The sequence below is a fragment of the Crocodylus siamensis genome, chromosome 7 (genome assembly GCF_052110815.1).
Source record: "Crocodylus siamensis isolate JL-2025a chromosome 7, ASM5211081v1, whole genome shotgun sequence".
NCBI lineage: Eukaryota > Metazoa > Chordata > Crocodylia > Crocodylidae > Crocodylus > Crocodylus siamensis.
The window spans coordinates 64,926,727-64,943,626 of record NC_143401.1 but is presented as its reverse complement, the minus strand read 5'-3'; the positions used below and the strand labels follow the sequence as shown (position 1 = coordinate 64,943,626).

The following is a 16,900-nucleotide window of genomic DNA, read 5'->3' as shown; positions in this document are numbered from 1 at the left end:
TAGATTGTCTTAACATAACACCTACCTGGTGGACACTTCCTACAACAGGTCTTGCCATCGGGTACACGGTATTGATCAGACTTGCAAATAATTTCTCTTTTAGCAATAATCCTCTTTATAGTAGTCCTCTTGTATGCAGTCTGTACTGCAAGTGTATTATCACTTTCATGTTGTGATCCAGTGCTCCAGCTGAAAACCTGGGATAAAACATTAACATTATTTAAGGACTTGTTATAAATGTAGTTTGTGGTTCCCCTGATAGTACTACATCGGGACTGTTAATCCTCTTAAATATGTTGGTATTTATCACATTATTGTATAGCTTTTCTGAATGTTATGAAATCAACACATAGTAAATCACAGGGTCTTACATGTCATTATTCAGCATTATATGTAGTAGTATGTGGAATGTAAGGTTGGAAGTAAATACCTAATAGGCCTATGGTAAGTCCATCTATTTGATCCATAACAGGTGATCTCTGTCTTCAACAGATATACCTGGGTATATTTTAAGCTAAGTAAACTACTGTTTCCAGGAACTGCTTTCACTACATCATAATACTGAGCCTAGATCTGCCCTTTCTTAATCAATAATGAGGACCAAATATGTAGGTTTGGGACCTTTCCTAAATCTTGCTGTGATTTTTGTAGGTACTGAGAGGTAGTTAGCCATTTTATGTTTAAGTTAGGGTGTTTATAGACATGCTTCAGGAGGTAGTGGAGTGAGAAGAGCGCTTCAAGAGCCATGCTAATTAACAGCACCCGGAGCATCATGTGTATCAGCATCCCCACGCTGAAAAATGGCAGCAGGGTGATGAGCTTCAGTTCAAAGTGCCCCATCACCATTTTTCAGCATGGAGACACTGATACACATGACACTAGAGTCTGTTAGAGCATAGTAATTACCATACTCCAGCAGGCTTGATTAAACAAGTCTGCTCTGATGTGCTGTAATTACAGTATGTTCAAGTAACCTCCCTGCATATGTATAAGACCCCTTAAGCACCTGACTGAAGTGAACTCAAATTTATGAAAGCTTATATTCTTTATATATATTATTTATATTTAATGAGTCTATAAGGTTCATATCTAGCCTGCCTTATTTATGGGCACATACATAATGTACTGAGCTATCATATCTTTTGCTAGGATTTAAATAGGGCTGTGCAAAATTTTGTCACTAGTTTTGTTTTGACACTGTTTTGACCTGTTTTGAGGTTGAAACAGCAAAATTGAAACAAAACAGATGTGGTCAAAACAGCCTCAAAACAAAACAAGGCAAGCTGAAGCGTTTTGCCGTTTCAATGGTGTTTCACCATTTTGCCCATAGGCTATAATGGGGAAAGTTGAAACAGCCTATACCTTTGTCATTTCTGGCCAGATTTGGATAAAACTTGCAGAAATGGTATCCCCTTCTGAGGGCATAAAGCATGCCAAGTTTCAAGAAGTTAGGTGCAGGGGCTTTGGAGAAACTGTACCCCAAAATGTTGAGACCAAACTTGTGTCGTGTATGTGTTAATCCACAGCAGGGTCAAAACTGCAGGATGCTAGCCCCTGTGGAGGCCACAAAGCCTGCTAAGTTTCAAAGAGATAGGTGCAGGGAGTTCAGGGAAACTATACCCCAAAATCCTGAAAGCAAAACTCATGTCACGTGTATGTGTTAGGCCACAGCAGGTCAAAACTGCAAGCATGCTACCCCCTGCTGGGCCACAAAGCCTGCTAAGTTTCAAGGAGATAGGTGCAGGGGTTTGGGGAAAACTGCACCTCAAGCTGTAGACAAGCAAAACGCATGACATGGGCGACACTGTATGTTGAGGAGCAGCAGGGTGAAAGCTGCAGGCATGCTAGCCCCTGCTGAGGCCATGAAGCCTGCCAGCTGTCGAGAAGATAGGTACAGGGGTTCTGGGTTCTGGGGCCCTGCACCTCTGGCTGCTGACAAGCAAAACTCATGACATGGGTGCTTGTGTGACTGCTGCCTTTCATCAGGCAGCAGGACTGAAGATCCCCCATCACTTGCCATCACAGACCTGGGGGTAATAATTGACCACAGTATGAACATGAGCCAGCAGTGTGATGCTGTAGCCAGCAGGGCTAACAATACACTGGCATGCATCAACTGATGCATCTCCACCAAAACTATTGCAAAGAAATTATTTTCCTACTCTACTTGGCTCTTCTCAGCATTGGTGAGACCACAGCTGGAGTATTGTGTCTAGTTCTGGGCTCCGCACTTTAACAAAGATGTGGTACAGCTTGAGAGAGTCCAGAGAAGGGCTACCCATATGATCAGAGACTTGCACGGCAAGCCATATGAGGAAAGCCTGAGGCACCTGGGACTCTTCAGCCTGAAAAAGAGAAGGCTGAGAGGGGACTTGGTAGCAGCTTACCACTACAGCAGAAGCGTATATCTAGGGATCGGTGAACAACAGTTCACCAGGGCACCCTTGGGGAAAACTAGGAGTAATGGTCACAAACTCCTGGAAGATCGTTTCAGGCTCAACATTAGGAAAAACTACTTCACAGCTAGGGTGTCAGGTGTCATGCCCTCAGAAGGGGCTACCATTCCTGCAAGTTTTATCCATATCAGGTCAGAAATGACAAAGTTATAGACTGTTTTGACCTTCCCCATTATATCCCATGGGTGAAACGTCAAAACAGGGTCGAAACGACAAAATGTTCTGACGGAACGAAACGGAACAGCTGTTTCAACTTGAAACAAATTCGAAAAAACACTGTTCTGTTGAAACATTGAAATGCTGGTTAAAATGGAATGCTTCCATTTCTCACAGGCCTAGATTTAAACAAAAAAAGTATTATTTCCATTACTGTCCTTTTTTTGGTTTTCACTCACAGCCCTAGATGTGTTTAATATTCATTATAAATATATGACAAAAATAGTCTTCCTCTTTTGTTTCTCTGGAGAGTAAGGTCCTGTGTGCTCTACTGTATAGCCTGAATCAGATTGTAGAGAATTTTGTAAAGATTTGGATGTGTGCTGAGATGTACACGTCTTTCTAGAGAGTGTCATATACTGAAATGGAGTATTTTTTGACTAGGAACCATATTCTTATATGGAAACACACACACATGCAACTTACTTAAGTTCCGTTTTTACTCTCAACATCCATTTCTTATCTAATTGTGAGGCAAAGATTTTTGCAGGTGATATCTTTATTGGACCAGTTGCATGGTTTTTATCAGGGACCTAAAGTATCAGAGGCTGATGAAGACTGCCTTGCATTCAAAAGCTTATCTAACTTTATCCCAACCATGCAGTTGATTCAATAATTATATCCCCTGCAAAATCCTTGTCTCTTTGCACAATTTTTGCACCATCACAATTACAAAATCACTCCAATGCTATCAAAATACAGAAGAGATCTTATCTGTGAAATTCTGATAATGTACTTGATACTGTAGAAGACAGAAAAATGAAGACTGCTTGTTCCAAAGAATTTGTGGTCCAATTTAACTTTAATTTATATTATTTCTTCTGCCTTGAAATTGAGGCAGTGACTTTTATTTAAATAAAAGGTAGAGCTGTCTGTTTAATCTTAGTAGTGTTTTTGTCCTTTTTGAAAATGGAGGGTTATGCATATGGTGGTGGAAACTGCTGAGAGATGATTTTACTAAGTGGAAGGCTCTATGGAGCCTGTGGTAGTATAAAAGGAAGTTGCAGACTATCTCTGATATTGTGAATTGATTTAAATCAACAATATTTAAATCTCATATTTTTTTCAAGATTTGAAACAGGAAACCTTGATTTTAATTGGTAATTGTAATCTTGTTTTGTGTTTGTGGTTTAAGTTTTGTGTTTAATTAATTTCTGAATGAAAGGTTGATTTTTGTGACTGTTAACTATTCAGCTATATTTTGCAGATAAATATGAACTTTACACCAAATTTGGTATTTTGGTTTATCTGACAGGTGGGTAAGCTATGCCATGCCTATGCAATCATGTAGGTTAACATACATTTACTGAGATTCTTAATTTTTTTTATATTTTATTATGTTAGAAAATGTCAGCTAACATTTCTTATTTACCAGTTATATAATCATTTATGTTGGTTTGGTATTGAATGAATACTGAATTCTTATTAGAATGCAGGAAACGTGTTATTAGTAAGGTAAACTTCTATTTAAATATATCGGATAAAAAAGAAAAAAGTTTATCAAAGCATATTTCCATTTAAAACTGATCAAGTATATAAAGAATGTATTATTTGTGTTGAATTGAACTTACTGGTCAAGTTCTCCCTTAAGGCTAAATATAGACATTCAGAGGTGTTAAGGGGAGGCTAAATCGATTCAAAATAGCTGTGTGATATCAGATAAATCAGAATGAAGGGGACTAGCGGGGATGCTGGAGATCTGCTGGGGGATGGAGGGGAGGCGTGACCCATGAGCAGTGGGGGGGCAGTGTGAACCACAGGTGGGGTGGGTGGGGCCAATGCGACCCCTGGGTGGGGTGAGCTCCCCCCACCCAGCGAACCTACACCCCCATCCCTCCTGCCCTTACCTTACTTGCCTATACCCCTTCTACAACCAGGTAACTTGCCACCTGGATAAGAGAGAGGAAGTTGACATTGTATACATAGACTTCCAAAAGGCCTTTGATTTTGGATCCTATGATGTGCTAATGAGAAAATTGGAAGATTGCAGGCTTAACTGCCTGACAGTTAGGTGGGTAGGAAGCTGGCTGTGGGGTAGGACCCAGAGAGTTTTAATGAATGGATCTGTGTCATCCTGGCGAGAGGCAGCCAGTGGTGTCCCTCGGGGTCAATGCTTGGTTCAGTGCTATTCAACATCTTTATCAGTGATTTGGATGTGGGGGTGAACAGCTCACTGGACAAGTTCGTGGACAACACCAAGTTATGGGGAAGCATGGTCATGCTTGAAGATAGACTGCAGATACAGGCGGCACTAGACTGCCTAGCAAGTTGGGAGGATCAAAGCCAGATAAGTTGAACATCAAGAAATGTAAAGTGCTCCACCTGGGGACGGACAATCCCTAACAGACCTCCAGGCTTGGCAGTACCAATCTGATGAACACCATGAATGAAAGGGACCTACGGGTAATAACAGACCACAGCAAGAATATGAGCCATCAGTGCAATGCTGTAGACAGCAGGGCAAATAATACTCTAGCATGGATCAATCAATGCATCTCAAGCAAAACCAAGGAAATGATTCTTCCACTTTACTCAGCATTGGTGAGACCGCAACTGGAGTATTGTGTCCAGTTCTGGGCACTGCACTTTAACAAGGATGTAGTAAAGCTTGAGAGAGTCCAGAGAAGAGCCACCCATATGATCAGAGACTTGGATGGCAAGCCATATGAGGAAGGCTAAGGGACTTGGGACTCTTCAGCCTAAAAAAGAGAAGGCTGAGAGGGGACTTGGTAGTAGCTTACCGCTGTATTAGGGGAGCACATCAAGGGCTCAGTGAACAACTGTTCACCAGGGCACTCTTGGAGAAAACCAGGAGTAATGGCCACAAACTCCTGGAAGACTGTGTCAGGCTGAACATTAGGAACATTTCTGCGTAGTCAGGGTGTCCAGACTCTGGAATAAGCTCCCCCCAGAGGTGGTGCAGTCACCTACCCTGGAAATCTTCAAGAGAAGACTGGACGGTCACCTTGCTGGGGTCACCTGACCCCAGTTGTCTTTCCTGCCTAGTGCAGGGGGCTGGACCCAGTGACCTTCTGAGGTCCCTCCCGGCCCCTAACAATCCATGAGCATATGAATCTCTCCCAACTTGCTTGGCTCCCACAGTGGCAAATGCTGATAAAAGCATCTGCACCCTGAGCAGCTTGTGGGATGGGGGTTGAGAGGGCTGGCTGGTTGGGATGGTGGGAAGAGCAAGGGAGAGGGAGGGCAAAAAATAACCCAGTGCAAGGTGGGAGGGGTGTGTGTGAAAGGACCAGCCCTGGGGCTGGGGCCAGTAGCTTGGTTTTCCCAGCCCTGGGGCTGCACAGCAGAAGTGTACCGAAGTTCGGCATACCAGTTTGACCTAAATCAAATAAATTTGATACTACATAGATCTGGGTTTATCTTAAACTGGGTTCTGCACATTTTAGACTAGTTTGTGTGTATGGGGCTTCTGTACAGTTACAAGTTTAGACTGATTACTGGTCACTCAGACCAGATTTGTAAGTGGAAGGTTGGCACCACGATGAGCTAAATTTAAATCGAACAGTCATTTTGAATCTGATTAAATCTCCCTAAATGTCTGTAGTTAGCCCAAGATTTTAGAATTAGTAGATCTTACCTTATCACACCCCATTCTAAATCAGAAACAAGAAAAAAGAGTGCCTTTTCATTCTTCCTCAGTTCCTGATATTTGAACAAACTAGTTTCTGAACTCAGCTAATCTGAAATGAAGAAGCAGACACAGCTGCCAAAAGCTTGTGTATCAGCTTTAATAAACTCTGCTTCCAGGTGGTTAGCCAGTGACTTCCCCAGGTTCTGTAACTTGACTTTCTTTAAAATGTTGCTAGCAAACATATACTGCTTAAACATTTTAAGAAATAATTTGAATTATTTCAATAGCCTCTCATAATTTTAGGTATTCTAAAAAGGTATTTTAATTTCCCATTTAATTGTAAAAAAAAAGAAATTTAAAAAGAAAAATACATCTAATATAAAAAGGCCAATTTGAAAGACAAGTGCACTGTCTGAAAATATTTTTTACTGGGCTGTATATTAATTAAATAATTGTTTTACCCACAGTACCATGTTTTGTGAAAGTAAATCATAGGTACACATCACTACAATGCAACATTTCCTCGAGCTAAAATTTTTAACCCTTTCAAGGATCGCTCATGTATCTAGTTTATTGCTTCCACTTATGGTAGAGACAACATCCTCTCTGAGAAGGACGGAAGGCATTTTCTATTCATGTATTTTACATTTGTAGAATATTCTATTTTGGCTGCATTTCATAGGTCTGATTTTTCATCTGCATCTGAGCTGCTGCTTCTAAAATATTACATGCTAAACTCTATATAGCATTTTTGAAAAACAATTAGGCACTTAGTTCCAGTAGTTCTTATCCCTCAACAGAGGGACTGTAAGGAGGGGGAGGAAGAAGTGCGGAGTGAACCAGAAGCTGCTCCTTTCCAGCCAGTTCTGAGTGCTGTAGGAGCATTTCTGGTCTGGGTGTGGATCAGATATGGTGGTGGTAGGAGAAACATTGGCTGCGGTGAGGGGTCAGGTTGCCTTCAGCACCTGCAGCTGCCCTTATTGACTTCCTTCCGCAGGAGCCACAGAAGGATTTGGAAAACCACAATCCAAAAAAGAAAGCTTGTAGTTAGTCAGTTAGAAAGGCTGTCAGATCTCCTTACTGTGCTTTTATACCAGTGACTGGGGTAATAGGTCCAACACATTTAAAGGGGAAAAAGCAGGCATGAGCACAGTGAAACATTTTGCAGAGGAGGAGACAATAAGGCCTAGAAATATATGGAAAAGGGGGAATGTGTATGAAGAATCAAGATCAATGGTCCAAATTTATCCCTTGTATGACTATAAAAAGCATATGGCTATAGGTGCAGAAAGTTAAGGTTACTGATGAAATAAAAATGAGCATGCAAAGAAAGAAAAAGTGTAAATCATGGAGGAGGAAATAGGGTCAAATGGGTGATCAAAGCAATAACTAAATAACAGCTACAAAGCATGACAGACAAACTTGTGCACAAACCACATTACCCCACTGTTAAATGTGTTCTCATAACCACAATAAGCACGAATGCTTTGCATTTCACCCAGGTTCTTGTATACAATATATTAGTAGACATGGCAGGGGAATATAATGGAGTGTATAGAGAAGCATTTTATCACCATACATAATTAAAAGAGCTTCCTCATATATTTACAAAAAGAGTGAGACATTTCTCAGAAGTGGTTCTTCAGGTAACCTCACAGGTCTACAGAGGTGCTGCCACAGAAACTATACAATATTCATACAGTGCTCTCTATCTGATATACCTTTTTTACAATGTAATATTCTTATTTTTTGCATAACTTTTTCTTCTTTTTTTGAATCTCTTGGAATTGCCCTTCCCACAAGATAGCCACTACAAGATGGCTGTGTGATGAAATGAAAGATTTATTACTAATTAAAAAGAATATGCTAATGTCAATTTTCTCATCTGTGGTACACTTTCAACACCATTCAACTCCTCCTTCGTACCCATATAAATAACAGTACTCTCTGACAAATAACAGTAGTCCATGACAAATAACAGAAGTTGCATATAGACCCCAAGGATAATAGGTGCTTTTTATTAATTATATTTCTATGCAAAGAGAACAAAATGGTTTTTACCCTGAAATGACTCAAGCTGTTTTTATTCTTTTCCTACACACCCATTTTACAGTGAAAATTCAAACGGTAAGCATGACATCAGTAGAGGCAGCAGACTAGAAACCCCAAGGAGAATCACAAGTTAGGGCCAGATTCCCGAGCTCGGTTCTTTTTGACCGTTCATTAATATTTTTCCAGAACTCACTGTTCTTTTGGGGAGGTCTCATTGAAGTAGGTCCAAAAGCAGGCATCAGCTACAGGTTCCTTAGCCATATAGCCTCAAATTGACTATATTTGTGGGGAACCAGGGCAGAGCCACAGAAGACCTAGTGGATCCCTTATGATGTACTGATTTGCTTACTTGACTTCAGAGATTTTGCTTGGGAAAAACTTCCTCCCATTAAAAAGTTTCAGAAAGAGGCTGCATTATGTATGGGTGTGATATGGCCCTATAGGCGTATGAGGACCACGTCTGCACGCAAAGCCTTTCTTGTGTACAGCTAATTTTTAAACTGATTTCTTCATCCATCAAGTTCAAAAGAAAGTCTCTGCTTTTTCCTGTAGCCCTATTTATCCATAGTCCTCTTTTTCAATAATTTCCTGTCTCATTTTAGACTAACATTTTCATGTATTCAGAACTCAGCTGCCTTTCTTGCAGTCTTCATAAGTGCACTCAGCATAGCTAAGGACTTTCAAAAGAATTAAAGAAAAGGGAAGGGGATTTCCTTGCTGGAAATTTAATTTGTTCTGATCATGATTACTCTTGGCAAACAAATATAGGAGCCTTTCTTTTCATATTTTGATGTTCTATTCTGCATAATCAAAATCCCTTGTATGAGCCCTAGCAGGATGGAACAGAATGATAGTTTTTGTATTCAGTCAAATAATCCAGTGCTATCCTTGAATATTTTTAGGTGAAACAGATCTTTGTGGTAGCAGGCTTCCTATAGCATTTCTTAACTTTTGCTATTTTCCCCCACAACAATCTGTAGCATACATTTATTATCAGAACCACTAGAAAGGACAGTAGGGCTATGTGAAGCTTTGGTAGCTGATTTGATTTGGAGGATATTCAGGCCGATTTGGGGACTGAATCGCATAATCCAAATCAAATTGGGAAACCAATTAAAAACTCAGAATCGATTTGAAGTATCCAAATCAATTTGGAAAAGCGTCGGAAAAGATTTGGCCACTTTGGAGATTCGACCATAGACTAAACAGGTAGCTGACAGCTGCTTCCAGCTGGTAAGTCTGCTGGGCTTGGGGGAGGGGGAGGGGAAGGGGCGTGAGGGAGGGATGGACTGGGGCTGGGACAAGCTGTCCAGCTGGGGTGTGGGGGTGCATTACTCGGGGAAGGGGGCGGGAATGGGATGTGGATGTGGCAGTGCTGGGAGTGGGGGCTCTGTCCTGTTACTGCTTGCCCAGCCGGGGCAGAGGGGGATGGGATGCGGGTGCAGTGGAAGGCGGCAAGCAGCAGCAGGGCATAGTCCCTGCTCCCAGTGCTGACGCCTGCATCCCACATCAGGCACCACAGTGCTGGGAGCAGGGACTATGTCCTGCTGCTGCCCAGAGCGAGCCATGCCTACATCGTGCCCCACCCCGCACCCCCACACTGCGGGGCTTTTTTTTTTTCCCAAAGCTTCGCTTCGCACTCACTACCTGCACCTGTGGTGATCGGGGCCTCTGGGTGCTCATGGCAGAGCCTCCCCCATGCAGCATGAGGTAGTGGCGGGCAGTGGGGATCGCCCCCCCTGCTTGGCACCCCTGCTTGGCAGAAGCTGCCTAATGGCGTGGGTGCAGCATGGTTCAGCAGGGTGCTGCGCGATGTCTAGGAGCTGGGGTGGCTCCACATGTCAGCTGGAGCCTAGCAGTACTCAGCCCCAATGGCCCTAGCTCCCAGACAGCACGCAACACCCTGCAGAGCTGCACTTCACCTGCACCATGGGGCAGCTGCCATGCAGGTACCAGGCAGGCGGGGTCACCCCTGCTGCCCCCCAGTGCCGCATACTGCATGGGAGGGGGGCTCTGCCATGAGTGCCCAAGGGGGCCCCAAGCACCACTCCTGCAGCCAGTGAGTGCTGGGCTTATTTTAGTTTTTTTTTAAAGTGCCGGGACTAGGCTGGGGCCAGACGGGGGATGGGGCTTGGCAGGGCAGCCATGGAGGCTTCTCGTGTGGCTCCCCTAGGCCGAGGAGTGGCAGGCACAGCTGGAGGAGCTACGGGAGAACCTGCAGCCACCCAGCTGTGCCTGCCTCTCCCCAGATGATCCGAATCACCAAATCTCTCTGAATCGGTGCTGAATCTTCTGAAGTGGATTTGGCCAAATCAGTTCAGGGCAGTGATCCGAATCTCTGAATCAAATCACTGTCCTCCAAATTTGCTGAATCTGAATCTGAATTGAATGCTTCCCTATTTGCACAGGTCTAAAGGACAGTTCCGCATGGCATTCCTCATGAGAACCAGCAGAGCTGGAAAATGTATAGTATATCTTCTTTCAAATCAACAGAATTAAGGTAGCATAATCTCCTGGCATCTGTTACTTGGTACTAAGCATGCAGTTTCAACAGCAGTGAATGGAGCCTATCGACACTGGACTCCTAGGTACTCAAAAAGGTGACCAACTTTGAGATAGTCAGTTTTCATCTCTAATCTCAGTCTCCATCTGGGAAATGGGGGGTAATAACACATACCTTTATCATGTGCCTTTCACCTGCAGCAATAGGTCCAAGCAAAAGGACCAAACAGAGCAAACTTAAGATCTGTTTTGCCCAGAAGATCCTGGGGGTTCTGTTTTCCCCAATTTATACACCTAACGACAGTTCATCTTTTGAGAGGTTAAATTGATTCAGCATGGTTACCTGATATCAGGTAAGTCAGGATGGGGGGGCTAGCTGGGGAGTTGGGAGTCCAGCAGGCTGGAGGGGATCAGGGGTCTGATGGGGGATGAGGGTAGATGTGAACCCCCTGCCACACTCCCAAGGGGTAGATGGGTAGACACAACCTGCGGATGGGGTGAGGGTGTAGGCATGACCTGCAAGGGGTGGGGGGAGCTGCAACCTGTGGGTGGGTTGGGGTCAGCCCCAGCAAACCTACACCTTCATCCCTCCCCACCCCTACTCCCACCAGCTCCAGCATTGGTGAATGCCAATAAAAGCAGCTGCACCCCAAGTGGCTTGAGAGGGCTGGCTGGTGGTGGTGGGGAGCCAGTGGCTGGAGAGGGCAAATAATAGACCAGTGCAGGGGCAAAGGGGAAATGAATAGAGCAGCCGCAGGCTGTGGGCAGTGCCTGGGTCTTCCCAGCCCTTGGGCTGCACAGGGGAAGTGCACAGAAGTTCCATGTACCAGTTTGACCTAAATTGAATTAAGACTGATACCACATAGACCCAGGTTTATCTTAAACCAGATTCTGCGATTTTTAGACCAGCTTGTACACATGGAACTTCTGTACACTTACAGGTTTAGACGGATTGTTGGTCACTGAGACTGAGTTTGTAAGTGTAAGGTTGGCAATGGGATGAGTTAAGTTTAAATCAGGTGCCCATTTTGAATCCAATTTAACCTCCCCAAATGTCCGTACTTAACTCAGATGTTTAGTAGAGATGTGCGAAATGGGCTGTATGAGATTCAGATTCAGCCCAACTTGGGGACAGTGATTCAATTGGTTGATTCAGATTACTGCCACCAATTTTGATTCAGCCAAATCCAAATATGAAGATTCAGTGTTGATTCAGAGAATCAGTGCTTTGGCCATAAACACGGCTTGAAATGTTTTTTTCTACATACTTTGAGGTACCAGGCGTGGCTCATGAATGCTACAATGCTGGGGCAGATGGAGCATCCCACAGGAGTGCAGGGGGCCCCCTGTGTGCTTGGCGGGTTCACCTGGAAGTGGACTGGAAGTATTTCCGGTCCACTTCCAGGTCCACTGCGGAGCACCCTGCCCCTCCCCCCACACCACCCAGCTCAGCAATCATCTGTGGGGGAACCCTGGGTGCCCCCCAAGACCCAGGAGGCACCAGTCACCGGGGCAGTGCGTGGAGAACCCCAGCACGCTACCCGGTAGACCTAGAAATGTACCGGAAGTGCTTCTGGTCCACTTCCAGGTCCGCTGCCGAGTGTGATGGGGAGCTCCCCCATGTTTCTGTGGGAAGCTTCATCAAACCCACCATTGCAGCGCTGACAAGCTGACCGGTACCTTGAGGTATGTAGAAAAAACATTTAAAGCTGTGTCTATGTCTGAATCGCTGAATCTTTCTGAATCTCTCCAGATTGATTCAGAGGGTTCTGATTCAATTCAGAGAGATTAAAGGGTCTCCTGATTTGGTTCGGATTCGGCGATTTGGCCACCAGATTAGGCCAAGCCTTCTTTGACTCGAATCAGGGACCGAAGCTTCACTCAGCCCTAATGTTAAGTGAGTTGCCTTAAAACTAAAAAGAAATAGGGGTTCATTCTAGAAAACGAAAGGTAAAATATTGTTCAAATACAGACTTCAGTTATGCAAACTGCATGACACTTATACTTAATTTCACACAAATGAGTCATCCCATTGAATTTTATGGAGTACTTGTATATACATTAAAATATATATATGTAAGTCTCTGCAGTGGGTTGAATACCACTTCCTGCATCCTGGAAAGGTCTTGCATTCAAATATCAAGTACCAGGAGCCTACCTGATACAATATGGATCTTACCTAAATTCTCAGAAATTAGCTGCCTGTTACATAAATTCACTATATATACCAGAAATCACTGGCTAGTGTCTGATTGTCTTTTGAAAGTATAAGAATCCATTACTCTTCAGTTTATGTGATTGATAGTTTATGCTTTGCATTTATGTTTCTTTACAAAGGCAGGTCTAGTCCCCTAATAAGGGGAATTAGATTTTAAGATTGTTCCTGACTCTGCTTAGATATGTAGATTTACCTGGTGGAGTTACTTGCAGGCTGAAGGCCTAATCCACTATATTACATCAATGCTTTCCTCTAGGAAAATGAGTAAGTTCCTTTCTGTTCTGGCTGTATTAAAAAAGATAATATTCTATGCTATAAAAAGCAGGGTAAACTGGAATAGCAGATATGTGTGAAAGCAACTTCTTCTCATAGCACACAGAAAAACGCTGCTAGAAACATCAGCCTATTGTGTACACTGAAAGGTACAGTGTTGAGATAAGTTGTTCACACCACTTTTGTTTTGTTAAATAAAATAAAGTTGGGTGGATACATTTTTTTATATATATACTTGGAGTATTCTCTACTATTGGTATACTACTGACATTTCTGTCCTGGTGTACTGATACATAAAATGTGTGCCTTTTGTTTTGGCCTTCCTTCCTTCTATTTAATTTTATTTTGTGGGTTTGTGCCAGGGCATTGCGTTTGTTAGTTCAGAATAAACCTGGGTTAGTTAATCACTTCACCATAATTAATTTTGCATCCACGTTGTGGTAACTGATAAGTAATTTTTAATACAGTAGTTTTTAATAATTTTACCACTTATTTTTACCTTCAGCATTGCAAAAATCTATTCCATATGTGTGTGACCTTCCTGTAAAAAGATCTCAGTCCCTATATCAATCTTGTTAGACTCAAGGCACCCCTTGAAAAATACCAGGCCCTAACTTTCACTCATTTTTTTTTTGTCTATAGAAACAGAGCAATTTTTCTGTTGCAAAGAAAGCCAATAGGTCAGAATGTTTTTGACACTATGGATACCTCCTTAAAATCTCTGGGTTTATCTTATCCATCGTGTGAAGGTGTTTGTTAATATTGACTGACACCCTTATAAAGATCTTGTGGCATCCCTGTGGTCCATCATGGATCTATATATCCTTGAGAACAGCAGGTGGAGACAGCTCCATGCAATTATGATCACCCATTATTAAAGACTTAAGCGCTATTAAAAAGGATTTTTCTCTGCTAATGCTTCTCATGCTATAGAAAAGGGAATAAATTATGCCTGATCCAACAAACGCTCAAGCATGTGCATTTTAACTCCATTGGTAGTTCCTTTGTTTTCAAGGTGATACTCATGGTACAGAAGTCAAGCACATGTACATTTTGGCGGTACTGGAGCCATAATTAATATGTTTATGAACACATGAAAGCACATTTCCTGTTCCGGATTGGTATCAATAATAATTTTTCCATTAATATTATTTAATTCAGTCATGTTCTGTAGTTTACAGATAATATATGGGTCAGTACTTACTGACTACTACTAGGCTTATCCTGTTGTGCTTATGCTAACAAGTGGTGGTGGTAACTGGGTGTAGTCGACAAACTTTCAAAACCGGAACTGCAGAAGACCAAAGTTGGCATCCAAAACAAAAGTTCACATAATACATCTAAATGAGGACTCTATGCCAGTTCCACAAGTTATTTTTTGTTGCAGTGTGAAATGTAAATAAGTATGTAAATAAGTATATGTAAAGAATAAACAAAGAAATTTTGGTTTTCAGCATTTTTTCACAATACAGAAAGATACAGGTAAAATGTTGCTGTCGTCCTTCAAAAATATGGCAGCACAGAGGAGTTTCCAGGCTCCTTAAGTATTTTGTTCCCCAGCATTTTTAACAGTGTAAAACATTGGAAACATTCTCATAACTTTTACGGAAAAAATGTATCGAAGACAAAAACATGAGTCACGTGGTCTATGAGTTGCTCATTATGTATCTTAAGGAGCTCTAAAGGCTTTCTGTTTTTTTCCCTGTTGCGCAACAAAGCAAACAAAGCTTCAACTGGAAGTTAGTATCATTTCACAGAAATGCAATGTGATTTTATGAAGACGGTCAGGAGTTATTTTACCTTTACTGGATTATTTGCTATGAGCTGTAGGAGACGACTCTGTCTCCTACACGAGGCTGCCTGTGCCTAAATGACATTTACACTTAATTGTTCAATGAAGGAACTGCTTTTACTCATGAGTTCTATAAAGCATTAATGCTCTTGAGTGGTTTAATGTTAATAACTAAATACTGTACAGTGTGTGCCAGCACTTGCCCTGCCTCCTTTAGTAAGATAAAGGGGCAGCGGCCCGGATTTCATTTCAAAGCAGTTAGTAGTGTCTTTCCGTCTGTATTTCAGAGAGATATTTATAGATAAACAGGATATCATTACATTCTTTCTTCTTAAACTGAGTAGGAGAGAGAGCCCTGCACAACTGCTTGGAATACAGAGGAAGAAGGTGGACAACCCTCTTTGCTGTCACTGGGACAGCAGGCAAACCTGCAGCTCTCTTGCATGCTCTCTGTCCCACTGTCCTCCCCCTTTGACAGGCTTATAGAGGAAAAGGGCTAATGTCAAGGAAATGGAGACAGGACTTACAAGAAAGGAGACCAGGAGCTTCTTGATCATGCTGTCAGTGCTATGCCCAGATAAGCCCTTGAGAATTCTATCTTCCAAACTGAAAGTAACCCAGCAGCATAAGAGTAGCTGTCCTCTCGCCGTCACCACCTAGAGAGAGCACTTCTCTGACTGCTGCTGTACAGCACACCCACAGCTCAGTGCTCCTCCCACTGTGGTAAATGACAGTTACTCTTGTCCTCTAGTATTGCTAGTTGATTTTCTAACTTTTGCCTACCGTTCCTGAAGGAGGGGAAAACCAGAGGAGAGTAAAGCAGAAAGGGGCTCTTCTGTTAGCAGGGTAAGACAGTGTAGAGGTGAGCCTGGGACACTACGGACCTGGCTGAGACACACTAGATAAGGACTGACCAAGAAAAGGATTTTTGCTGCATTTTAAAGATGCAGTGTGTGTGCCTCTCCTTCCAGCAGTACCTTCAGTTACCCTATAAAGCTGTTTGGAAATCTCTTATGGTTATCAGAGGATTGCTTTAGCTTTGCTTTGGGAAAGGCTAAAGAACAAGATTATGTAAGTACTTGGGCGAGTGGTGCCTCCCAAGTCTGGGGGGGCACCAGATAGCTGACGGGGGGGAGGTCCCCCAGCAGCCAATCACTGAGCCAGCAGCAAAACTGGAAGTGCGTTTTATGGCTGGCGCTTCCAGGGGGTGCACAGCTGATCTCATGGGGTACATGTGCACCTCCTACACGTCACTAATGTGTATGTAACTTACTTTGGAAAGAGTCCTAGCTTCACTTCTCACATTTTATCCTTTCAACTTTTAACATCAGAATCAGTTGATTGAAATCTTTGTGGTGAAAATGGCATAAAATGGAATATATTTCCATTCTGACTTTCTGACTAACTGATTTTGTACTAATATGGGTATTTTAAAATTTCATTAATTTAAACTCGCAACATCCCTGGGACTAGGTTTAGAGATGAAGGATAGTCTGGTAGGTAAGTCTCTAAACTGGGATTTGGGAGGTCTGACTTCCTGTGTGATTTCAGATAAGTCACAAAGGGACCTAACTCCAACGATTTCAGTTCAGAGACAGACTTTTAAAGATATTTAGGCACCCAAAGCTGCAGAATAGTACTAAGCAGGATTTTCCAAAGTATTGGGGTGCCTAATATTTATTGATTTCAATGGGATTAAGCACTTTACATGTCCTATTGGTCAGTAATCCTAACTGACACCTAAGGAAAGCTCCACTGTAAGAACTGCAGTTGTTAAAGTTTAAGCACTTTGCCCAAGA

General features: G+C 42.6%; 1 protein-coding gene across 1 annotated transcript in view; it reads right to left on the bottom strand.

Moving 5' to 3' along the window:
* FAS (Fas cell surface death receptor) overlaps positions 1-15,764 on the bottom strand; it is a 28,121-nt gene extending 12,357 nt beyond the window's left edge. Inside the window, exons 1-2 of the mRNA XM_090058497.1 lie at positions 15,629-15,764; positions 26-197 (exon numbers count right to left, since the gene is read on the bottom strand). Coding sequence (XP_089914623.1) covers positions 26-197; positions 15,629-15,658 — 202 coding nt within the window. The 5' untranslated portion in view covers positions 15,659-15,764. The remainder of the gene's footprint in view (positions 1-25; positions 198-15,628) is intronic.
* Between the last annotated feature and the right edge of the window lie 1,136 nt (positions 15,765-16,900).